The sequence below is a fragment of the Heterocephalus glaber genome, unplaced genomic scaffold, assembly GCF_053883595.1.
Source record: "Heterocephalus glaber isolate CG9 unplaced genomic scaffold, H.glaber_assembly_v1.0 deba00001553, whole genome shotgun sequence".
NCBI lineage: Eukaryota > Metazoa > Chordata > Mammalia > Rodentia > Bathyergidae > Heterocephalus > Heterocephalus glaber.
Genome location: NW_028258344.1, coordinates 11802414 through 11828478, shown reverse-complemented (window position 1 = coordinate 11828478; position 26065 = coordinate 11802414). Strand labels below are relative to the sequence as shown.

Sequence of the window (26065 nt, the reverse complement as noted above, 5' to 3'; positions counted from 1 at the left end):
TTTTCCCTTCTTTCCATTCCCCTCCCCCTCCCACTTCCCCTACTCCTTTCGACCTTTTCTTCCTATTTCACAGTATCACTTCTACATTTTGATCCTTATTTACACTTTTAGTTTTTCACACCAGAGGAACTACTTGGTATTTACACATATGTGTCCCATTTATTTCACTTAAGAGTATCACCTCAGTGTGCATCCACTTAGCTATAAATGTCTCTAGTTTCTCACTCTTTATGGCTGAGTAGTGTACTCCAGTTTATAAAAAAACCATATCTTCTTTATCCAGGCTCCAGTTGATGGGCAGTTGGGCTATTTCCAAGTTTTAGCTATTACAAACTGTCCTGCTATAAACATGGGTGAACATATATCACTGTGGTATGATTCTTTCAGTTCTTTTGGGAAGATATCCAGCAAAGGAATAGCTGGGTCAAATGGGACTTCTAATCCTAGTTGTTTGAGGTATCTCCCTATCAATTTCCACAGTGGTTGCACCAGCCTGCACTCCCACCAACAATGAAGAAGGGTTCCTTTCTCCCTACAACCCCGCCAGCATTTGTTGTTGGTTGATTACTTGATAACAGCCATTCTTTCTGGGGTGAGGTGGAATCTCAGCGTTGTTTTCATCTGTGTCTCGAATGACCAGTGATGGTGAACATTTTTTCATATGTTTATTTGCTGCTTTTACTTCTTTGTCTGAGAAATGTCTGTTCATTTCAGATGCCCATTTTTGGATTGGGGGAGATCTGATTTTTTTTTTTTTAGTTTATATGTTCTAGATATAGTAGACCTTTGAGGAACAGCTGGTAAAAATAGTTTCCAGCATTATAGGTTGTCTCTTAGCTCTCTTGGTGGTTTCTCTTGCAGTGCAGAAGCTTTTTAATAAGATGAGATCCCAGTTGTTGATTCTTTGTGCTAGTTCCTGAGCTACTGAGGATTTGTTCATAAAATCTTTTCCTGTACCAATCTCTTCAAGAGTTCTACTGAACTTATCTTCCAGCAAGTTTAGTGTTTCTGTTTTAATATTTAGATATTTAGTCCACTTCGATTTTAGTTTAGTGCATAGTGAAAGATAGGGGTCTAGTTTTAGTCTTTGGCAACTTGAAATCCAGTTTTTCCAACACCATTTATTAAAGAGGCTCTCTTTCCTCCAGTGAGGATGGTTGGCTCCTTTGTCAAAGACAAGGTAGCTGAGTGTGTCTGGAGTTGTTTCTGCATCTTCTAATCTATTCCACTGATCCTCAGGTCTATTTATTTGCCAGTACCATACTGTTTTTATCACAGTGGCTTTGTAATATAGTTTCAAGTTGGGGATTGTGATACCCCCTGCCATGTCTCTGTGGCATAGAATTGCTTTTGCTATTCGTTTTGGATTGTTTTCTCTAGTTCTGTGAAATATACTGTTGGGATTTCAGTCAGAATTGCATTGAATCTGTATAGCAGTTTTGCCAGTTTCACTATATTGGTTCTTTCTACCCAGCAACAGGGGATGTCTTTACATTTTCTTATATTCTCTTCAATCTCTTTTTTTCAGAGTGCTGTAATTCTCAATGTAGAGGTCTTTTGCTTCCTTCATTAGATTGATTCCTAGATATTTCATTTTTTTGGATGCTATTGTGAAAGGTATTGTTTCCCTAATTTCCCTCAGTGAGTCTGTTACTTGTGTACAAGAAGGCTGTTGATTTTTGAGTGTTTACCTTGTATCCAGCTACTCTACTGAATCCGTCAATTAAGTCTAGAAGTCTTTTGGCAGAGTTTTTTAGGTCTTTTATGTAGAGTATGCAGATTTTTAAATTATTTCTTTGTTCTACCAAGAAGCACAGTACTGAAAATCTTAAGACTTTCTTTAGCAGGAGCTCAGATTTTGTGTTTTCTGTGTTACTTGTGTTACTTATAGACATACAAGGGCACTGAGGTTAAAAAATATATAAGAACGGGGCCGGGGATTTAGCTCAGTGGTTTCACTGCCTGCTGTGCAAGCGCAAGGACCCGAGTTTGATCTCCGGTACCAAAAAAAATAACATTCAGACTGGTAGTAGGGAAAAACTGGAAATACAGATATATATACACACACACACACACACACACACACATACACACATATAACACATATATTCTTTGTACATGTACATATTTGCAGTACATAATGTTTACATTCCTTGTGGGGAGTTGGTACATGTACATAACACATCTTAATTCTTTTTTTAATCCCCTTTTCCCTCCTCTCCCTCCCACCTCTATCCGTCTCTTGATTCTGTTCCTATTTGAGAAACATCTGTCTCCCTACTTCCTATTATCTTTTGTTTTGCTCTTTAGAATATATTTAAAATGTTCAGTACGTGCTTTATTCAGGTAAGTATGAAACAATGTAGAAAAGTGAGTAAGAGGGTAGACTGTCCTTATTTGAATCTTGGTTCTGGCTCTTACTAGTTCTGTGATTTTGAAGAAGTTATTAAATATCATTGTGTCTCAGTTTCTGTTTTTATAAAACTGGGGTTATGATAGTGTATACTTCCCAGGATATTTTTGATTATTAAATAGTAGACATATATTAAGCACATAGAATAGTGTGATTGGTAGCTACTACTGTCATTACTATTTTTAAGTTTATCATTTGGCCTATTCCTACTTTAAGGTTTCCTTTTCATCATGCAAATTCTGTTGTGTGTATTTCAGATTGAGGAATATTCTGTACCCTCTGAAGGTTTACTCAAATCAAACCCTTGCTTACAAAGCTGGAATGTGGGTAAAAATGCAGATTTTGTAAAAGAAACAGCTTGGGGTGGTGGCACACCCCTGTAATCCCAGCACTCAGGAGGCTGAGAGGCAGGAGGATTGCCCCAAGTTTGAGGCCAGCCTGGGCTACATAGTGAGTTTAAAGCCAGCCTGAATTACATAGCAAGATCCCATCTCAAAAAGAAAAGAAAGAGAATATGTGTATGCTGAATTTTATTATGAAATTGAAACAGATTAAGTTCTGCAAAGAAAGCTAGGCACAACTGGGTAGTGTAGCTTAACTTTAAACATTTAAATATCCTAAAGGAAGTGGTTTAGCCACTTGGTTAAATTGAGACTATTTGCAAGTTTATTTCAAATTACTTTTAACTATAAATGAATTTTCTAATCAAATATACATTACTTATATAACGTTTAATTTTTTAAAAACTTGTTTAATGTTAGTACACAGAAAAAAAATGAAAAATCTGTTTGACAGTATACCAATTCGTTGGTTTTCCAAATTAATGTTTTCCTTTTTCTAGAATGTTATAAGGTCTGATATTTGTATGTCTACTAATGAAATTTTGACAGTATACATTTTTATTCTGGTAACATTGAATGCAAAGTGATACATTTAGATATGGGAGGGAGAGGCATTCAAACTACAGTATTCTTGTTATTAAACTACATGATGAAAATCATTCATTTGACTGCCTGATTTTTTTGGTTTGCTTAAAACAGATAAAACAGTTATACCTCAGGCCACTTTCTTTTGAATTAACAGAAATGAGACTGTAAATTTTCAAAATGTATTTTATTTTCCCTAGAATATTTACAGGATCTACAAGGCTAGATGGAAATGCTATTGGTAAGTGTGTATATTTATTCTATTTACACACTGGCCTTTTGGCTAAAAAACTTTAAAGGTGAAAAAACTATAAATGTATTTATGTTATAGTGGATTTTGTCCGTTGGCTCTGTGCTGTATCTATGGATGAATTGCTTTCTACTACACACCCAAGAATGTTTAGTCTGCAAAAGATAGTAGAAATATCATACTACAACATGGGAAGAATAAGATTGCAGTGGTCTCGGATTTGGGAAGTTATTGGAGATCATTTTAATAAGGTATTTGAATAAGTATAGTATTTGTTTACATTTATATTTTTCTATGTTTAAAATTTCCTTATCTAATTGAAGCCTTTTTCCTCCCAAGCAATCATGTTCTTTTTCATAATTTGGAAACCCTTTAAGTTCTGTTCTTAAAAAAGACTGCTCATGGTTTTAAGAATTTGAAGCATTTATTTCTTTGTTCAGAAATATTTTTAACATATCTAGTGCCTTCAAGAAGAACCATAGGACTTTCCTACCTGTGCTACTAATTTTATATTTTTTTCTAAGACAAAAATAAAGAATTGTAGATTTCCAACCACTGACATTAGTATCTCGTTATTTTGTTGCCATTACAGGTTGGCTGTAATCCTAATGAAGATGTAGCTATTTTTGCAGTAGACTCCTTGAGGCAGTTGTCAATGAAGTTTTTAGAGAAAGGGGAGCTTGCAAATTTCAGATTCCAGAAGGATTTCTTAAGACCTTTTGAACATATAATGAAACGGAACAGGTATTATGTTTGTTGAATGGCTTAATATCAATAAAATCTTATTATTTTCCATGGCAGAGGAAAAAATAGAAAGGGAGGAGAACCTGGAGAATTTGATCTGTATGCATATCCAAGCAATTATATTAATATTTTAGGTCTCCAACAATTCGAGATATGGTTGTACGGTGTATAGCACAGATGGTTAATTCTCAAGCTGCTAACATTCGGTCTGGATGGAAGAACATTTTCTCTGTATTTCATCTAGCAGCATCTGATCAAGATGAAAGCATTGTGGAGCTTGCATTTCAAACAACAGGGCACATTGTCAGTAAGTAGTCTTTTAACTGTATTCAAATTTTAAAAATGTTCAGATGACAATTCAAGTACAATAAGATTATGGGCTTAAGTTTACCAGATTTTGCCTACAGATCCATAGTGACAAATGGTATTATTACTATAGATAATATTTATTGAGGGTTTACTATATGGCGTGCACAATAAGCACTTTTTACGTATTTTCTTTTATAGTCACAACTTTTTATTAACCTTCCTTTAAGAAATAAATTAGGAAAGTGGCCCAGAGAGGTTAAGCAATTTCCCTCACGTCATAGAATTAAAAGGCAGGATATTTAAAGGCAGAAAGTCTTAAGGCGAAGCTTTAGGTTTTTTTTGATCACTACATTGTACTGCCTCCTTTGACTTTAAAGGAGTCTGAACTACTAAGGATATAAATTAATCCTGTGTAAAAGTTGGTAATGATGACCTGCATCAACATCAGACGTCATGACATCCTGATGGCTATCATTGTTGTTACTCGAGTTATTATTTTAAGGACTTACAATATTTGCATAGTGCTTACAACTATCTTATGCATTTATTATCTCCGTTTTATGGATTAAGAAATAGACACAGAGAGGATAAGTAATTTTATTTATTCAACAAAGTTGATTCAGTATTACTGTGTACCAGTTACTTTATGGGTGTTTGTGGATAAACAAAATGTTATGTATCTCTTTCCTCACTACTTAAGACAGGCAGGTAAGTGATAGAGATAGACTTGAACTCCCTATTTGTTGGACATCATAGCCCTTAATAACCTATAAGGAATGTGCATTACATCTAGAGACTGACATATTTTGGGTACAATTGAGAATAACTGAAAATTTTTAGTTATGTTGTTATATTTTTCTGTTTTAGCCCTTGTATTTGAAAAACACTTTCCAGCGACCATTGATTCTTTCCAGGATGCAGTGAAGTGTTTGTCTGAATTTGCGTGCAATGCAGCTTTTCCTGACACAAGTATGGAAGCAATTCGACTTATTCGCCATTGTGCAAAATATGTGTCTGATAGACCTCAGGTATAGCGTCATTTAGTAAACGAAATTTTGCTGAGTGTTTTATTTCCAATCTAAAATCTAAATTTGTTTGGAATTGAGGGCATAGAAGCATTTATTTTCAGTGAACCCAAAAATAGTCTAGACTTGCTTCTGAATTATGATGATTAGCAGTTATAATTAGCCATTATTAAAGATATCAGGTATTTTTTCTGAGTGTTTCATATGTATTCACTTGTTGAATCTTTGTAACAACTTAATGGGACAGGTGGTATTACACTACAACACAAAATAAGGAAACTAAGGCACAGAGAAGTTTTAAAATGTCCCATAGTTTCAGGGCTGATAAAGAAGAGCCAGGATTTAAACCCTAGGCCTTTGTTTTTATCATTCCCTATATTGCTGCTTATTTGCCTGTGTTCTGCAGCCCTGAGGTAAACTGACTATACATGAGTGTAGGCTTAAGCTCTAAAAAGTTCACTTGACAATCTCACTGCTAATTTTAACTTGCATATCTGAATTTTTCCTTGTAAGTATCATAAGGAAAAGTGATACATCAGATTTGGTAATAAAATTTTTAACTATATGCTAACACAGACTTATGGAATACATAGTACTTTTTCAAACATGGACTCATTTGATCACCTTCCCAGAGTGGAAAATATATGTGTGAGCTATCAGAATTATTTAAATGATAAATAGGAACCTGAATTTAATGGTTAATATTGCAGAGACCTGGTGATAGTTGAAGGTAAACCCAATTTCAGATTTTAGTTCAATGCTCTTCATAGACAGTTATAGTCTTTATCTTCTTATAAATTATTATTGTGATTAAATTGCTAGCTTTTGACTGGTAAAGCATTTACAGTTGTTTTCTTGAGAAATAATGGACTGAATATCTAGGCACTTTGTTTTGCCTTTAATAATCCTACCTTTCTTCTTGAAGGCTTTCAAGGAATACACAAGTGATGATATGAATGTGGCACCTGAAGATAGAGTGTGGGTGAGAGGATGGTTCCCAATTCTCTTTGAGTTATCCTGTATCATCAATAGATGCAAATTAGATGTAAGAACCAGGTAACAATCAGTATTTGAAATTCAAGTTTTGAAGGATGTATTTTGACTTTACCAAAAGTTCATGGTAAAATACCATAAAGCATGTATTTCATTGAATATGGTAATTACTAGTCAGATTCCAAAGTATAGTAATATGATTTTTAAATATTAAACAGAGCAAAATAAAATGAAATACATAACTTTCCTTAAAACTTGATTGTTTACTCTTGATTTTAGCTTCTTCTTTTTTTTTTTTTTTTTGGTGCCAGGGATCAAACTGGGGACCTTGCACTTGCAAGGCAGGTGCCAGAATTAGCTTCTAATTTAATACTTTAAACACTGTTTCTTCATACATTAAAACTGAGGTTAATGGAAAAATTCATTTCTTAGTAAACAATAAAGGGTTTTGTTTTTTGTTTTTTGTTTTTTGGAGCTGGGGATCAAACTCGGGTCCTTGCGCTTACGCAGCAGGCGGGGAAACCACTGAGCTAAATCCTCGGCCCCATAAAGAGTTTTTAAATGCACATACTTGGTAGTTTTGAATAAAAACCATTTAAGTATGGTCAGCATAATTTTGAATAACAACGATCTATTCAAAAAATTTTCAAAAATGGTATTCCCAGCAAATGTTTGGTGGTGCATGTCTATAATCCCACCACTCTGAGAAACTGAGACAGGAGGATCGAAAATTAGAGTTCATCCTGGGCAGCTTAGCAACTGAGTAAGGCCATGTCTCAAAAGAAAAAAAAAAATTAAAAAGGGCTAGAGATACAGCTCAGTGTGAAGGCACTGGGTTCAATCCCCATTACTGCCCCCCTCCTGCTGGAAAAAACTGTTCCCAATAAAAGAACTATATGAACATATATAGTCAGTTTATAAAGGAATTATTACATATATTAATATGTAATGGGATAAGTGCTTAGTACACTATTTTATGTCACCTAAGTACAGTTTTTCTTACCCTCTACTTTTTGACCCCCATATGATATGGCCAGCTTAGGTGTCCTAGTATATTTCAACAAATATTTAAGCCTGTCCTGAGTTTGATTTTAAATTATAACTGTACCACAGAATTGTACCAAGGCAATGTTAGAAATGTCAGAGCCATAAGGTTAAATTTGAATTATGACCTAAGAATTTTTTCTGTGGCACTATTTCTTATAACAATTTCTTGTGAAATGGCTAATCCAAAATAAGACTCAGACTTTAGGGATTTGTCCTAAAACTCAGTAATTACAAGGACATTATAAAACATTTTATTTTATATTTAGGCATGGTAGATTGTTTAGCAGTAGGAACCTAGTAGGAACTTGTTAAAAATAGCCCTGATTAAAATGTCCAGCCATGTTACTTATTTGTAGAAATCTGTTTGATGGAGTACCTATCTAATTCTTTAGCCTATCCTTACCTAGATCTGTGATTCCTTTTTTTTTTTTTTGGTACCGGGGATTGAACTCGGGTCCTTGCACTTGCGCAGCAGGGGCCGAAACCACTGAGCTAAATCCCCAGCCCGATTCCTTGCTTCTTAATTAAATCCCATGTTCAGATTATGGGTGGGTTTTAGTTCTTAGAGAAAGTTCTTAGTTCTTAGTTCTTAGTTCTTAGAGAAAGAGTTACTGTATGTATGTGTTCCAGTTAGAGGAGAAAGAAACTCTGAACTTTCCTTAGTGATGGCCTTTGATTTTTCTTACCTTACCTCAGGATTTGTGTGGGCTGTTATTTAAATTACATTTTAAAATTCAACCCTGTGATTTGTGTAAGACCATAATTACAAAGAACTTTTACATTCATTCTCCTTTGACCCCTCCAAAATTCTGTAGATTTGGAGTTAAATAATTAACCTAGAATCCCCACCACCACCACCCATTTTTTTTTCCCTCTACACTAGCTACTCAAGTATTACATTAAAAAGAAACAGTAAAAGTCTTTGGAGACTGTTGATTTCTCTGTCTGCTTTGAAGTTAAGGATGGGAATATAGAGGGATTGCATACATCTCCTTATCTTCAGTCATAGGAGGTAGTACCCTGTAACAGTGGGAGGGAATGGACTTCAAGGTCAGCAGATGGAGAAAGAAAAGCCGTACATATCCCAGTGCAAGGGGGAAACTATGAGTCTAGCCTCTAGTGGCAGAACTCTGACAAGTGTCTTTGCTACAATGTCTGCTACTGCTTATATTCCATATTGGGCATCTTAAGGATCAAAGAGACTGTTGTAAACCTGCCATAGGACAGAACATCCTGTAATGTTTTACACATTCACATGGAAAACATTTGTTAAAAACCTATGATACCTGTCATCCCAGCACTTTGGAGGCTGAGGCAAGAAGATCACCATGAGTTAGAGGCCAGCCTGAACTACATAGCGAGACCCTGTCTCCAAAAAGAAAAAAAAAGAACCTATTACATACCAGTTATGTGCTAACCCTAGATTAGCACAGCATCAAGTGAGCTAGACTGTGTACCGGTCTTTATAAAACCTTTCAGAGAAAATTCTCTTCTAGTTAAAACAGACTTTTCTGGAAACAACCTTTTCTAAATTGAAGGATTCCTAAATTTTGCCTGAAAAATGTAACACATACAGAAAAGGTCAAACTTTTTAATAGTTTTATAAAAGTATTATTTCAAGAAAGAAAATAAAGAATCAAGGAGACAGTGAACAGTTTGTTTCTTCCAAAATACTGAAATGTTTGCCACCTAGGTGATGAGCACTGCTTTTAGCCATAGGATACAACAGGAAACAAAACAAATGCAGACCCCTTGCCTTATGGACTTTACATTTTAGTGGTGTCATTTCAGAAATCTTTTTTTGTGGGAATTTTATAAGAACAAGGTTTATAGCGTTAGCTAAAAATTCCCATAGCCATTTGAAAAGATATTTCTCAACATCTAATTGCCGTGTGTTCTTAGCTTGTTGTGAATGCAATTCTTCCTTGGTCATATAGCCACAAAATTAATATTCACTCAAATGATGATCTTTTTTGACCTGCAATTTTATTTAGTTTTAAAGTGCTAGAGTGGTATGAATAAAAGTAAAAAGCAAACATAGGGCTGAAGCTTAATGGTGTATTTTAAAGAAACCTGTTTTCAATTTAAATTTCTTGAAACAAAACCCAGTATCATGTATTAGTTAAAGACTAGTGGTAAACTTTCTGTTTTAGTAGCTTTGTAAACTGTAAGAACTATCTTAGGAAAGGGACATTCTTTTATATTGTAGCTTTCCTAATTATATTTTTGTCATTTTAGGGGTTTAACAGTAATGTTTGAAATAATGAAAACATATGGCCACACATATGAAAAGCACTGGTGGCAAGATTTATTTAGAATTGTTTTTAGAATCTTTGACAATATGAAATTGCCAGAACAGCAGACAGAGGTAAGAGAACACAATTTTCATTCAGCATAATGAAATGTCAGAACTATAAAATACCAGTTACTTAGTATTATATAGTTGACTTCTGAATTGAGTAAAGAATACAAAGTAAAATGTACTTTTTTTATTTCAGTGTATTTTACTGCAAACCAATTATAGTATGTATTTCAGGCAGTGTGGAGAGAGCACTTCAGATTTACCATTTTGTGTATATAGCATAATTAAATGCAGACTTCTGCAATTGTCCTTTATGTGTTTAAAAAAAAAATGAAATTACTTACACTTATTTTATATAACCTTTCTTAGTGGTGTTTTGAAGTAACCATATTTGAAGAGCTGGTTTTATTTCAAATTTATGGTAATACCACTTGAGTAAGATTTTAATTTTTCTTTGTATTTCCTTGTTCTGTCATATCTAAAGCAAAGCCAGCTGTTATTATTCATAATGTTGTTTCAAAAGTCACAATGTTAATATCATGGGGCTGTAGTGTTCTTTTTTTATTAATCAAATAGTACAGAAAATAGCTAAATCACTTCATATGTAGTAATATCAAATATTAAGTTGGTGAATACAATGTTTATAGAAAGTGCTCTTGGGTCAGGGATTTAGGGTTCCACTGCCTGCCTCACAAGTGCAAAGTCCCGAGTTTGATCCCTCGTACCAAAAAAATGAAAAAAAAAAGAAAGAAAGAAAGTGCTCTCAAAGGAACATTAACAGTCTTAATGTTTTAAATGTTCAAATGCATATCTCTTTTAAGTGTTGTAGTTGGTATGATCTTAGTTTAATGACTTTCTTTTCCCCCAGAAAGCTGAATGGATGACAACAACTTGTAATCATGCACTTTATGCAATCTGTGATGTATTTACCCAGTATTTAGAAGTTCTCAGTGATGTACTTTTGGATGATATTTTTGCCCAGCTATACTGGTGTGTGCAGCAAGGTAGGTCTGTACTAGCTATGTGACACAAAGTGTTATGTGTGACTCTGGTAATATATAAGTGAATTGCTCTTTTCTTTTCTAGACAATGAGCAGTTAGCACGATCTGGTACAAATTGCTTAGAAAATGTTGTTATTCTGAATGGTGAAAAATTTACCCTAGAAATCTGGGATAAAACTTGTAACTGCACACTGGATATCTTCAAAACCACAATCCCACATGCGTAAGATTTTTTATAACTTACACTTATTTTTTTATATTATATGCAGTTTTCATATTGGAGAAATTAAGAGATGGTTTGGCCAAATGACTGATAGCACTTGAATTATTGGTAGGACAGACTGGAAATTATTACCTAGCTCAACCCTGGGGATGGATGATCTGTACATAGTTTTGTCTAATACTCATAATTTTTAACTCTTCAGACAGACTCATTCTTGAAACAACTTAGTAGACACATGGGTATCTGCTGGCATAAAACCATATGTGACAATTATTAATTAGTCCAGATTTTTAAGCCTCATAAACTTTTTCTTGATATGAGTTAAATGTTTGCACTCTTGTAGTTGCCTAACAAGAATCATCAATAGTTAATAGAACCCAGACTTGGTGACACCTACTGAGTAATACCAGCTACTCAAAGGGCTGAGGCAGGATCACAAGTTCAAGACTAGCCTGGACAATTTAGTGAGACCTTATTTCAAACTAAAATTTAAAAGGGCTAGGAGGGCTGGGGATTTAGCTCAGTGGTTCCACCACCTGCCTCGCAAGTACAAGGTCCTGAGTTTGATCCCTGGTACCCCCAAAAAAGGGCTGGGAATATAGCTTAGTGGTACTATACATGAAGCCATGGGTTCAGTCTCCATTACCACACGCACGCACTCACACACAGTGGAAGTCAACCAGAAGAAATACACCCTTAGAAAAGCAGTCTGTAGGTAGGACTACACTGAAAGGACACACAGCTATCTCTTTGAGAATTTCCAAATTCGTATATTTTCTGATGCATTTTCTATCAGAGCATTATAACTGACAAATGATGCACATATGTCAGAGTTTATGTATGCCACTTATGTCAAAGACAGTGTGTATTCTTGTCTCCCAGTTGTCCTTATGACATCTTCCCAAAAACCAAGTAGGCCAAGCATTCAGTTTTTATAAGACCTGCATCTGTTTTAATTTATTGAGTTACACAGGACATTATATGTGACCTTAAATATTATGTAGTAAACATCTCTTTCTAGATGATATCTGTGATAGAAAGTACTTGCATCCCTACACATTCCTTATCAAACTGGAATGATCTATGTGCTGTCTGTCTGCCCCGTTGCCCCAGAGCTCTTGTGCTTCTCAGAAACAAAAACTTGGACCTTAGTTGACTTTCTGCCCCAAACACTTAATTTAAGGGTGGCAAGTTAATTTCTCTCTGGGGCCAAATGTTGCTTTATGTATTTTTATACCTTTTTTATAAAATAGAATCTGAAGAGTTACATGAACTTTGATTTTTTTTAATTTTAATTTTATGATTTTTTTTTTTAAGTCTCAAAACTTTTTTTTAAATCTTAGGAAAACGTTTGAAAACATTAAAGCTAAGAAAAAAGTAGATTTAAAGTTTTGGAAAATTTTCAAAAAGTGTATTTTACTGTAAAACTAATGGCAAGATTATCATTCTAATTATAGTGGTACCTTGGTTCAGGAACTTAATTGTTTCCATGATTCTGGTCACAAACCCAATTGCAAAAATCAAATCAAATCAAATTCATGGGTCACATTCAACCTTATGGAGAAATCTTATTCGGTGACCTTTTATGACTGTTTCAAAATATGTTGGGTATGGGATGTGGCACACATGGTGACTGGTGATTTTGGTATCTTAAAGGCTCCTGACCTGGCGTCCTACTTCTGAAGAAATAGCTCCTCCACCCCCATCTCCTGTGAGTGAAAAACAGTTGGTAAGTAAAATAAACCATATTTTAAATTATGATAAGTAATTTTACCATGAATCAAATTCTTATAAGTTTTGTAGTTTGTTCTTACTGCTGTAAGTACCTGAGGCTAGTTAAATTATAAATAATAGAAATTATTTTCTCAGTGCTGGAGGCTGGGAAGCCAAAGATTAAGGTAGCTGCAGATGGTATTTGGTGAGGGCTGCTGTGTGCTTCCAAGATGGTGCCTTGTTGCTGCATCCTCACATGGCAGAAGGCAGAGGGGCAGAAAATGGCCTAGCTAGTTCCCTCTACCCCATAAAACACTGATCCTATCCATAGGGATAGCACCCTCATGGCCCAGTCAGCTCCTAAAGGTCCTACCTCTTAATACCATTTGTTGAGATCACATTTCAACGTGAATTTCAGAGGAATACAAACTTTCAAACTGTAGCAGCAAAACCAACTCCAAAATTCTCATGCTAAATTTTCTGGTGGTAAATTTCACAGATCCATGGAGGAGGTATTTAAAAATTACTCTTTACTAAAGAACATGAGTAAAATGATTTCAAGTGTTGTGAATGGCAGGTAGTAGATTACATAGGGATTTTAATTGTAATCTGAAGATATTATTAAATGTTATTTAAATTTCTCATTTTGATATGATTTCATCTTACAGAAAAGTGGCAAAAATAGTACAAGAGATTCCAGTATACTTTTATGCAGTGTATTACTTCCTTTGGCTGCTATAACAAATTATCACAAACTAGGTGGCTGAAGTTCTGTGGTTTTTGTTGTTTATTTTTTTGTTTGCGGTGCTGGGGATTGAACCCAGGGAGCACTGAGCTATATCCTGAACCTTTTTTTATTTAATCTTGAGAACAAGGTCTCACTAAATTTCCAGGCTAGCCTCAAACTACCAATCTTTATGTTTATGCTTCAACCACCCAAGTAGCTGAAACTTGGCTGGTGGGTGAAGTTCTAAAAACAAAAGATTCAAAATTAAGTAGTAGGCAAGGCCATTATGTTCCCTCTGAAAACACTAGGAAAATACCCGTCTTTGCCTCTTTCATCTTCTGATGGCTCTTGTGAGTGTTTGGCATTCCTTGTTGTCCATACATCACTCTGATCTCTGCTTCCATCTGAACATGACCTTCCCATCTGCTTATGTGTCACATCTCTCTCTTATCTCTTTTATGACAATGTCAGTTACTTAGGGCATACCCGAAATCCAGGATGATACTGATATCCTTAAATTAATTTCGTCTCTAAAGTCTTGATTTCCAAGTAAAATAACATTCACAGGGACCAGCGTTTACAACGTGAATATATCTTTGGGGGGCCACTAGAGTCTGCTCTTGGCAGATATTCATGTTTATACCATGTTTATACAATGAAAGATATTCACTCCATCGTAAGATTGCCAAATATCTTAACCTAGTATAGCATCAGCACAGTCCAAAATGTCGTTTAAATATCATCATATCAAAAGTCTCAACTCTCAGTCATCTACATCACAAATGGATTAGGCATTGAATATGATCTCTGCTTGGACAAAATTAATCTCCATCTGTGGACCTATAACCCTAAAAAACATTACTTCTTCCAAAATGTAATTGTGGATTAGGAAGATAAAAAAAAGGTGACCAATCTTAATCAAGTTCAAAGCCCAGTGGAACAAATTCCATTAAGTTTTGAATCCTGACAATAATGCTCTATCACTTGATATTCTACCTTCTGGGCCCAGGGCTGCTCTCTCTGGCCCTGCAGCTCTGCCTTTTGAGCCATCCTTCTCTTCTTTACTTAGCACATGTGTAAGCCAAGTAGTTCTGCCAGCACATTTCCTGCCTGTAATCCTAGAAGTCTGACAACTTTCCTTTATTTCATCCCCTTTCTGTCACTTTCCATTTAATCTAGCTTTAAGTCCATTGGTATATTCTCAAAATCATTGTGAGTCTCCTGTGTTTGTTAAAGGGATCCATGCCTTTAAACAAGGGTTATCCATAGATCTTTCCTGGATTAACCTTACTCTGTTTATGGCTTCTGATGAGATGCTCGGTTTTTATTATGAGGCTCCTTTTCCATTAGTCACATACTTAATCTCTTCAGTGAAAAGTTGTCCAACTATAACATTTATCCGGTCATATCATTTATTAGCTTTCCCAACACTGACTTTCCTAATTTTACTGTCATTTGCAATCTGCATAGGCTGAGATCTTCCCAAATCATAAGTGTTAGTTCCTTTTGCTTCAGTTCTTTTCTCAATTTATCTCTTCCTTGCTGCATTTTACTATAAGTAGCAAGAAGTCAGGCTACACCATTAACATTGCTTAGAAATCTCCTTAGCTACGTATCACTTAGCCAACTTGATTGATCACTTACAAATTCTGCTTCCACCCAATAGAATAGCACAATTCAGCAGTTTTCTGCCCCTTTATAATAAAGATCATCTTTTCGTCAATATCTAGTGACATATTCTTGATTTCTTTCTGATAACTCACCAGAAGCATCTGTTAGTATTCATATTTCTATCAGTATCCTATTGTTGACTGTATATTCTCTTAATAGAAACTTTCTCTACTATGCATTTCACTTCCGAGTCCTCACCAGAATTGCATTTAATGACCATTTTTTCTATCAATAATGTCTTCAAGGCAGTCTCTGTTTCTGTTATATTCCACAAAACTCTTTGAGCCTTTCCTTTACCCGATTCCAAAAACACTTCCATAAAAAATAAAATATAAAAATCTATTATGAGTCAGGGCACTACCAGAGAAATAGAACCAGTAAGGAAGATACACATAACATATTCAAGGAATTGGCTTAAGTATTGTGGGAGTTGGCAAATTCGAAAACTGTAGAGGAGGCCAGCATTCTGGTAACTCAGAAACAGCCTATTGTCCACAGACAGGATTTCTTCTTCTGCAGGAAAACAGCAGTTATGCTTTTTCCAGTGAGTCTCTTATCAGATTATTAAAAATAATCTTCTTTAATGAAATCAACTGGCTGTGGATAGTAACCATAGCTATGAAACACCTTCACACCACCACCTAGGTTAGCATTTACTTGAATTGTTAGTCCTTTGTCTTAAGTATACAGGACTTTGTACTATGTCCTGGCCAAGTTGACATAAAACTAACCATTCATTATACCAAGTTTCTGTTACCATTTTTCATTAGATTATCATTCCTTCCTTCTCTCTTTTTTTTTTGTCACTCTCCTGCCCCTCTAAAGAGTTTTCTAAGTTCTTTGATAATAATGTGTAGGGCCGGGAATTTAGCTCAGTGGCAGTGTGCCTGCCTAGCATGCACAAGGTACTGAGTTTGATTCCCCTTACCGAAAAAAAAAAATTTATAAAGAAAATAATGTGTAAATAGCATGTCCTTTTAATCCCTAAATTTTTTTATAGTATTTCTTTAAGGGGGGGGAAAGATCTTCTATAACTATAGTTACTAGCATCTTGAAAATTGTCATTGAAACGATACTGTTACCTTATCTTAAGCCTTATTCAAATTTGTACTGTTTTCCTATTTCCAAATTTGTAATGCCCTGGAATTTTAAACCCAGAGATTGTAGGTAACAAAGTAATTCCCACAGACTTTGACCCTTACAACTTTTTTTTTTGCTTAAATTCTTTTATTGGTACATTATAGGTATACAGTACGTTTACATTTATCATTGGGTGCTTGTACCTGTACATGATGTATCTTGGTTCTTATTTTTTCCCCATTACCTGTGTGCCTTTCACCCCTCCACCCTTCCCTATTTACATACTTCGTTTCCATTTTTTTTCTTTTCTCATAATTTTTCCTTTCCATTCTTCCCTTTCCCCATCTCCTCCCACCACCCCCACCCCTTTGGACCTTTTCCTATTTCAGATTATCAGTTTTTAGTTATTAATCCTTTTAATCCTTATTTACACTCAGTTTCTCACACTAGAGAAACTATTCGGTATTTACACATGTGTGTCCTATATATTTCACTTAAGAGTATGGCTTTGATATCCATCCATTTAGCTATAAATGTCTCTAGTTTCTCGTTCTTTATTGCTGAGTAGTACACCATTTTATTAAAAAAAAAAAAAAAAAACACAGTTTCTTTATCCAGTTTGCAGTTGATGGGCACTTGGGCTGTTTCCAAGCTTTACCTATTACAAACTGTGCCGCTAAAAACATGGGTGCACATATATCACTGTGGTATGATTCTTTTAATTCTTTGGGGAAGATACCCAGCAGGGGAATAGCTAGGTCAAATGGGACCTCTCGCCCTAGTTCTTTGAAGTATCACCTTACTGATTTCCACAGTGGTTGCATCAGTCTGCATTCCCACCAACAATGGAGAAGGGTTCCTTTTTCCCCCATCCCTGCCAGCATTTGTTATTGGTTGATTTCTTGATAGCAGCCATTCTTTCTGGGGTAAGGTGGAATCTCAGTGTTGTTTTCATCTGCATCTCTCAAGTGACCAGTGATGTTGAACATTTTTTCATATGCTTATTTGCTGCTTTTTCTTCTTTGCCTGAGAAATGTCTGTTCATTTCAGATGCCCATTTTTGAATTGGATCTTTGAATTTATGGGGTCTGATTTTTTTCAGTTCTTTATAGATTCTAGATAGTAGCCCTTTGTCTGAATTACAGCTGCTAAAAATTTTTTCCCACAATGTAGGTTGTCAGCTCTGTTGGTAGTTTCTCTTGCAGTGCAGAAGCTTTTTAATGAGATGAAATTCCAGTTGTTGATTCTTTCTGCTAGTTCCCGTGCTATTGAGGTTTTGTTCATAAAGTCTTTTCCTATGCCATTATCTTCAAGAGTTCTACCTAACTTATCTTCCAGCAAGTTTAGTGTTTCTGTCTTAATATTTAGATTTTTAATCCTCTTCGATCTTAGTTTAGTGCATAGTGATAGATATGGGTGTAGTTTTAATCTTTGACACGTTGAAATCCAGTTTTTCCAACATCATTTATTAAATAGGCTCTCTTGCCTCCAGTGAGGGTGGTTGGCTCAATTGTCAAAGATGAGGTGGCTGAGTATGTCTGGAGTTGTTTCTGCATCTTCTAATCTATTCCACTGATCCTCAGGTCTGTTTCTTTGCCAGTACCATGGTGTTTTTATCACAGTAGCTTTGTAGTATAGTTTCAAGTTGGGGATTGTGATACCCCTAGCCATGTCTCTGTTGCCCAGGATTGCTTTTGCTATTGTAGGTCTCTTCTGGTTCCAAATGAATTTTTGGATTGTTTTTTCTAGTTCTGTGAAGTATATTGTTGGAATTTCAGTCGGCATTGCATTAAATCTATATAGTAGTTTTGGAAGTATGGCCATTTTCACTGTATTGATTCTTCCTACCCAGGAACAAGGGATGTCTTTCCATTTTCTTATATCCTCCTTGATCTCCTTTTTCAGGGTGCTGCAGTTTTCAGTGTAGAGGTCTTTTGCTTCCTTTGTTAGATTGATTCCTAGATATTTCATTTTTTTGGATGCTCTTGTAAAAGGAATTGTTTCCCTAATTTCTCTCTCAGTGAGTCTGCTATTTGTGTATAAGAAGGCTATTGTTTTTTGAATGTTGCCCTTATATCCAGCTACTCTACTAAATCTGTCAATTAAGTCTAGAAGTCTTTTGGTAGAGTTTTTTAATTCTTCTATGTAAAGTATCATATCATCAGCAAATAATGACAGTTTAACTTCTTCCTTTCCTAGCTTTATTCCTTTTATTTCTTTCTCTTTTCTGATTGCTGTGGCTAATGTTTCCAGAACTGTATTGAACAGGAGTGGTGATAGTGGGCATCCTTGTCTTGTTCCTGATTTTAGCGTGAAAGTTTTCAGCTTTTGACCATTTAGTATGATGTTGGCTGTTGGTTTTTCATAGATAGCCTTAATCAGGTTGAGATAAAAACCTTCTGTTCCAATTTTTTGTAGCATTTTTATCATGAATGGGTGTTGGATTCTGTCAAATGCCTTTTCTGCATCTATTGAGATGATCATATGGTTTTTGTCCTTGACTCTGGTAATATAATGTATTACATTTATTGATTTACCTATGTTGAACCATTCTTGCATCCCTGGGATAAATCTGACTTGGTCAGGGTGTATGATCTTCTTGACAACCCCCTGTATTCTGTTTGCCAGTATCTTGTTGAGGATTTTTGCATCTATGTTCATTAGGGAGATTTGCCTGTAGTTCTCTTTTTGGGTTGTGTCTTTGCCTGGTTTTGGAATCAAAGTAATACTTGCTTCCAGGAATGAGTTTGGAAGCCTTGCTTCCCTTTCAATTTTCTTGATGAGTTTAAAGAGTAATGGCACTAGTTCTTCTTTAAATGTCTTGTAGAATTCAGCAGTGAAGCCATCAGGACCTGGGCTTTTCTTTGTTGGTAAATTTTTTATTAAATTTTCAATTTCACTCATTGTTATTGGGGTGCTCAGAATTTCTATATTTTCTTCATTTAAATTTGGCAATTCATATGTATCTAGGAATCTGTCCATTTCTTCTGTGCTTTCCATATTATTAGAATACAGGTTCTCAAAGTAGGTACTGATGATCCTCTGGATTTCTGCTGGATCTGTTGTGGCTTCACCTTTTTAGTTCTTAATTACATGGATTTGAGCCTTTTCTTTCCTTTTTTTGATAAGGTTGGCTAAAGGTTTATCAATTTTATTTATTCTTTCAAAAGACCAACTCTTTGATTCATTGATTTTTTGTATCATTCTCTTAGTCTCCATTGCATTGATTTCTGCTAGGATCTTTATAATTTCCTTTCTTGGGTTTCTTATGCTCTTCTTTTTGTAGGAGCTTGAGGTTCTGCATTAGGTTATTTATCTGAGTTTTCTCTGTTTTCCTAATATGGGCATTCACTGCTATGAATTTCCTGCTTAGAACTGCTTTCATTGTGTCCCGTAGATTCCTGTATGTTGTACTGGCATTATCATTTACTTGTATAAACTGTTTAATTTCTTCTTTAATTACTTCTCTGACCCATTGGTTGTTCAGGAGGGTGTTATTCAGTTTCCAGGTGTTTGTGGGAGTTTTGCAGTTTCTCATGTTATTGATCTCCAATTTTATTGCACTATAGTCTGATAATATACAGGGGTTAATTTCAGTTCTTTTACATTGACTTAGACATGTCCTGTGAGCTAGCATGTGGTCTGTTTTGGAGAATGACCCATGTGCAGCTGAAAAGAATGTGTATTCTGATTTTGTGGGGTGGAACACTGTAAGTATCTGTTAAGTCCATTTGTTCACTAGCTTGGTTCAGTTCTTGAATTTCGTTGTTAAGTTTTTGTCTAGATGATCTGTCTATTTGTGATAGTGGGGTATTGAGGTCCCCCACTACAATTGTATTAATGCTTATTTGGTTTTTCATGTTCATTAATATATGTTTTGTATAGTTGGGGGCATTCGTATTTGGTGTATATATATTTAGGATTGTCATCTCTTCCTCTTGAATTGTTCCCTTCACAAGGATGTAGTGACCATATTTGTCTCTCTTAATTAGTTTTGGTTTGAAATCTACTTTGTCTCCAAATAAGACTGCTTACCCCTGCTTTTTTCTGGGTTCCTGTTGCGTGGAGAGCCATTTTCCATCCTTTTACTTTCGGTCTATGAATTTCCTTTTGAGTTAGGTGTGTTTCTTGTATACAACATATTGCTGGATTTTGCTTCTTAATCCATTCTGTCAGTTTACTTCTTTTGATTGGTGAATTGAGGCCATTAACATTGATAGTTATAATTGAGGGATATTGACTCATCCTTGTCATGATGTTTTACTGTTGTTGGCTCTTTTATTTCTTATTTTCCATTTCTCTGCATTTATTATTATATGTAGTTTTTTTTAATCTTGAAATCTTTTTGGACACTTTTTGTGTTTAGACTATCTAGAAAATTTCTCCACATCAGCCGAGTGTAGTGGTGCACACGTTCAATCCCAGCACTCGAGAGGCTGAGGCAGGAGAATTGGCGAAGCTCAAGCCCAGCCTCCACTACATAGTAAGTTCAAGGCCAGCCTGAACTACACATTGAGACACAATCTCAAAAAAAAAAAAGAAAAAAGAAGTACATCTTCACATCAGTCAATAAATAGATTTCTTTTATAGGGGCTTTTTTTCACTGCACTTTTAAAATCTTTTATAAAAATTTGTTATACAGATTAATAGGTTTCATTTTGGCAGATTCATACATGTACTTATCATACATTGATCATTCCCCCCCCCATCATTTCTGTTGTCCTGGCCTCCCCCCTAGTTTCACATTTGAGGGGTTCAGTATGTATAATATATTTTGCTCATATCCATCCCCCCGGTTACCCTTAACCACCACCCCCCCATTCTCTTCCTCTTGTGTAATAATATCCTCCCTTCTATTTTCTTGTCATCTTGTTTAGACTCCACATATTAGGGATAACATGTGATATTTGTATTTCTTAGTCTGGCTTATTTTGCTCAACATGATGGTCTCCAGATCCATCCATTTTCTTGCAAATGACAGAGTTTTGTTGTTCCTTGTGGCTAATTCATATATGTATATATATTGCATATATTCTTCACCTAGTGATGGGCACTTTAGATAGTTCCATATTTTGGCTATTGTGAATTGTGCAGCAATAAATGTGGTTATGCAGGGATCCCTGTACTATGCTGACTGTAATTGTTTCAGGTATATACCAAAGTAAGGCTGGATCAAATGGTAGCTGTTTTTTGTTTTTTTGAGGAACCTCTATACTGATTTCCATAGCGGCTGTACTGATTTACATTCCTATCAACAGTTGTAAAAAAGTTTCATTTTCCCCCCACATCCTCACCAGTGTTATTATTTCTTTGTGTTCTTGATGATAGCCATTCTGACTGCAGTGAGATGGAATCTCAATGTAGTTTTGATTTGCACTTTCCTAGACAGTCCTTTTTTAAAGGGGAAGAGTGGACATACTGTTTCTGACGCAGAGCTCTTCTGAAAACACAAAGATTACCAAAAATTGTCCTTGTTTACATTGGTTAGTCAGAAAAATTAAGGAAGCAATATGCCTAGCATTTAAAAATTCCTCTAATACAAAGATAAATGTTTAATCTCTCAATGTTGTAACCTAGATTTTGTATGTATTGACCTTTCTGGTGAGATGCTTCTGAGAAGTCATCAGGGTGCTGTCAAAAAGGCCAGGGGCCAAAAAGTTTGAAAACCAATGCTTCTGTTTATCTACAGTAAAACAATACATCTTAAATTCTAATATCTGCTTAATTTCTCCTTTAAAATATATTAAAATTTGTAAGTTAAAAAATTGACATTTCTTTTCATACTTATTTTGGAATAATGAACATTCCCTTAAAGGATTTTAATGTTTTGAAGTTTTGCTGTAAGCATTTTTACATTTAAATTTTTATTTAAAAAGTATATTAAGCTATCATGGTCAAATACATATTGGAGCCACACAGATTCTACTCAAAGCCTCCTCTGTGTTAGACACAAAATGTATGAAAATAATATGGCTTTAGATGTGTTCAGTACTTTGTTGTTTTAAAATGTTTTTATATTTGGTCCAGCAGTTTTGTGGACCAGGTATGGAGCATGTTTCCCTATTTTATCCAAAACTGGAAATGAAAGATCATAAACTTAAAATCTCAGTTAAAATATCAGTTTGATTTATCACTATTTCTGGGAACACAGGCCTGTCTTTGTTTCATGAATCCAGGGCAAGTTACTTCTATCTGGGCTCAGTCAAAATAATAGGAGCTGAGTGTTCCTCCTGAAACTGAGTTGGCTTTTCTTTTTGACCATGCTGTATTATTATCACAGAAATAAAGCTAGAACCATAGCCCTAGTGTCAGCTGCCACTTACTGTCTGATGCTGTGCTAGTGCATTTAATTCTTAATCTGCAGGGAGAGTCATTTCTGTTTTCAGACCAGCTTCAAGAGATGAATCATTTTCCTAAGGTTCTACTTCTTAATAATGCTGGACCCAAATTCTCGTGTGGGTGTGTGGACTCTACTGCTCCCTTCTCCTTTATAACACTGCATACCAAGTCAGTTACCTTCACACTGACCTTTCTGATCCCTGCTTTCTTGGGTGACAAGAACCTTCTCTGAACTGTCCTTGCATAACTTCCCTGGACTGAACCTACACAAAACTCTTGACATCTCCCACCAATGCTGACAAATAGGTATTTTGTCTAGGTATTGTGAATACCCGTGGATATTTCTGACCAGTTTTTCCATGCGATACAGCTTAGCACTTTATTGCTGTTTTATCATGCCTTAGTCCCATGAAGGTCAGAAAGGAAGCTTTTCCATATTTAGGTAATTTAAAATAGTTGTCATGTATATAGTCACTGTGTAGGATGTCACTTTCATAGAGATACGATTTTTTAGAATAGTATAATAGAAAATGTTTTCATCCCTTCAACATGTTTAAAAATGAATTTTTAACAATAAATTTTTTATTTTATTAGGATACAATATCACAGAAATCTGTAGATATACATGATTCTTTTCAACCCAGATCTGCAGATAATAGACAGCAAGTACCACTGGTTTCTGTCTCTACTGTGAATGAAGAAGTCAGCAAACTTAAATCTACTGCAAGTGAGTTGTTTATGTAAATAAAAATTGTGTATTTTGTGTGAGTAAGGAATAACATTTTAGGTTTTACTTTTATTATTAACAAGAATATGCTGTAATCAATAGTATAGTCATTTCTTTACTATGTCCCCTGACTTGGACATCTGAGAGGTAATGCTATCTCCTAAGAACTCCACTAACTGCTGCAATGTCAGCCTTTTCCATGAAACATTTGGCTACTATTTGTGCTGAACACATGGGTATTCCTTCTCCATCCCCTTTGCCTATCAGCCCCAATTTCTGTCTGCAAAGGTAGGACCAGTATTCCTTCTGCCCATCTGCTAGGAACATAGTGAGGGACCATTGCTCTCTAGGCAGGAACTCCCACCTTGAAGGAGCAAGCCTTGCCATATTGCTGCCCACTCACATATCCTCGGAGCCCTGAGCAAGCCACCTTCAGTCCTCATGTTGGTTTTTTTTGTTTGTTTGTTTGTTTTCCCAAAAATGGGGGAATCCCTTCACTTTTTTACAAAATTGGTTCAGTTTCATTAGCTTAAAGAAAATAACACCTAGGAAAAACTACTGCCTCCATAGAAGAGAACAAGATAGCTTCAAACACTTTAAAAATTGATTGGGCCTGGGATGTAGCTCAGTGGTTCAGGACCTGCCTGGCAAGCGCAAGGTACCTGAGTTCAATTCCTGCCCTCCCCCCATGGAAGTTAAATTCACAACACTATTTTAAAGTGAAATACTGAGTAGCACTTAGTACCTGTAAAGTATTTGTACAACCACCAGCTCTAATTCCAACTATTTTTTTCTTTAGGGCTTTTGGAGATAAGGTCTCACTTACCTAGTTCAGGCTGGCCTTGAAATCACTGAAATGCTCCTGCCTCAGTCTCCCAAGTGCTGGGATTACAGACACTACACCTGGCTCCAACACATTTTATCACCCCACAAAGGAAATACCATAACCATTGTATAGCCAGCCACTCCCTGATCTTCCTTTCCCCAGCCCCTGGCACCCACCATCTTGCTTTCTGTGTTTGTGAATAAGCTATTCTGCACATTTTATATAAATACAATCATACAGTATGGCCTTTTGTGTCTGGCCTCTTTTAGCATAATGTTTTTAAGATTCACTTTGTAGCACTATGGATCAGTAATTCTTTTTGTTACTGAGTAATAATTCATTGTATATATGTATGCGCCATGTTTTGTTTGTGCACTTACCTGCTGATAGACATTGAGTTTGTCCCACCTTTGGTTGGGAATAGTGCTGCCATGACCATAATATACAAGTATTACTGTTTGAGTACCCATTTTCAGTTATTTTGCAAATGTACCTAGGAGTATAATTACTGGGTAATACGGTAAGTCTATGTTTAGTTTTGTGAGAAACCATCAAATTGTTTTCTTCAGTGGTTGTACCATTCTACATTTCTACTAACAATTATTATTTTTTCCACATCTTTGTCAATACTTTTTTTATTTTTTGAACGATAGGCTTCCTAGTAGCTATGAAGTGGTACTTTGTTGTGGTTTTTGATTTGCATTTCCATAGTAATTAGTCACGTTAAGCATAATTTGATGTGTTCATTGGCCGTTTGTATCTCTTCTTTGGAGAAATTTCTGTCCATGTCCTTTGCCCGTTGTTAACTGGGTTTATCTTTTTGTTGAATTTCATATATTCTATGTACTAAACCCTTATCCGATATATTATTTGCAAATATTTATTTTCTTTCATTTGTAGGTCATCCTTTCAATTTCTTGACAATATCCACTGGTGCACAAAAGTTTTTAATTTTGATGAGCTCTAACCTATCTTTCATTAGTCATGCTTTTGGTGTCAACTAAGCATTCACTGCCAGATTCAAAATCATGAAAATTTTCCCCAGTGTTTTCTCCTGAGAGTTTTATTCTTTTAACTCTTATAATTAGGTCATTGATCCATTCTGATTTGATTTTTTTTCAGGGGAGTTTTTATTAATCCTGAGTGCTTACAGTTGTGGTTGAGAGAAGACAGTCTTTGGTGTCCCACTTGGAAACTGCTTCTAGCTTCAGTTGCTGTACCTTGCTAGCTCTTTAAAGGGGAGATAGGTGTGGTGAGAGGTCCATTTCCCCTTTTTCATTCTTGTTCTCTAGAGAACAGAATGGCTTATAGAAAAATCCTTTGCAGTTTCAGTCTATACTGGAAAATGCTGTGAGGACAAAAATGTTGCTTTTCTGTCCTTTAGCCCCAAGATTGAACTAAATATACTTAGCTTTGCATGATTTGATCATCATACATGAGAAAGTTTTCACCTGGCTTGCCAGGAAATGCATCTTTTCCTAGAGCAAGAGTGCTATTCCCCTGCCACCCTGAGACAAGGACTTAGATTGCTTTCCTTACGCCAGACATCCTACTCCTGCTTCCCTCAAAATGTTTTAGGTAAGGTTGACTCAGAGTAGACAGTGCTGGAGGAAGAATAAACAGCCACTGTGTTCCACCAGCCCTTGTGCTTGGTGAACAGGATTTGGTTACCCTGTCTGTTGAAGAGGCTAGCAGCCATCTGACTCTGTCTTACTGAGTTAGGAGAATGACACCATAGGCCTGAGTAC

At 35.6% G+C, this 26065-nt stretch overlaps 1 protein-coding gene across 3 annotated transcripts in view; it reads left to right on the top strand.

The window, feature by feature from the left end:
- The window catches only part of Arfgef1 (ARF guanine nucleotide exchange factor 1), a 139899-nt gene that overhangs the window by 96890 nt on the left and 16944 nt on the right, over positions 1 to 26065 (top strand). For all 3 annotated transcript variants that reach the window (XR_015442718.1, XM_087190423.1, XM_087190422.1), the window contains exons 24-34: positions 3540 to 3580; positions 3671 to 3840; positions 4182 to 4333; positions 4468 to 4640; positions 5510 to 5670; positions 6593 to 6723; positions 9946 to 10075; positions 10878 to 11013; positions 11096 to 11234; positions 12891 to 12963; positions 23359 to 23491. Coding sequence is in view for 2 of the 3 variants with exons in the window: in XM_087190423.1 (XP_087046549.1) it covers positions 3540 to 3580; positions 3671 to 3840; positions 4182 to 4333; positions 4468 to 4640; positions 5510 to 5670; positions 6593 to 6723; positions 9946 to 10075; positions 10878 to 11013; positions 11096 to 11234; positions 12891 to 12963; positions 23359 to 23491 (1439 nt within the window). In the remaining variant the exon portion in view is untranslated. The remainder of the gene's footprint in view (positions 1 to 3539; positions 3581 to 3670; positions 3841 to 4181; positions 4334 to 4467; positions 4641 to 5509; positions 5671 to 6592; positions 6724 to 9945; positions 10076 to 10877; positions 11014 to 11095; positions 11235 to 12890; positions 12964 to 23358; positions 23492 to 26065) is intronic.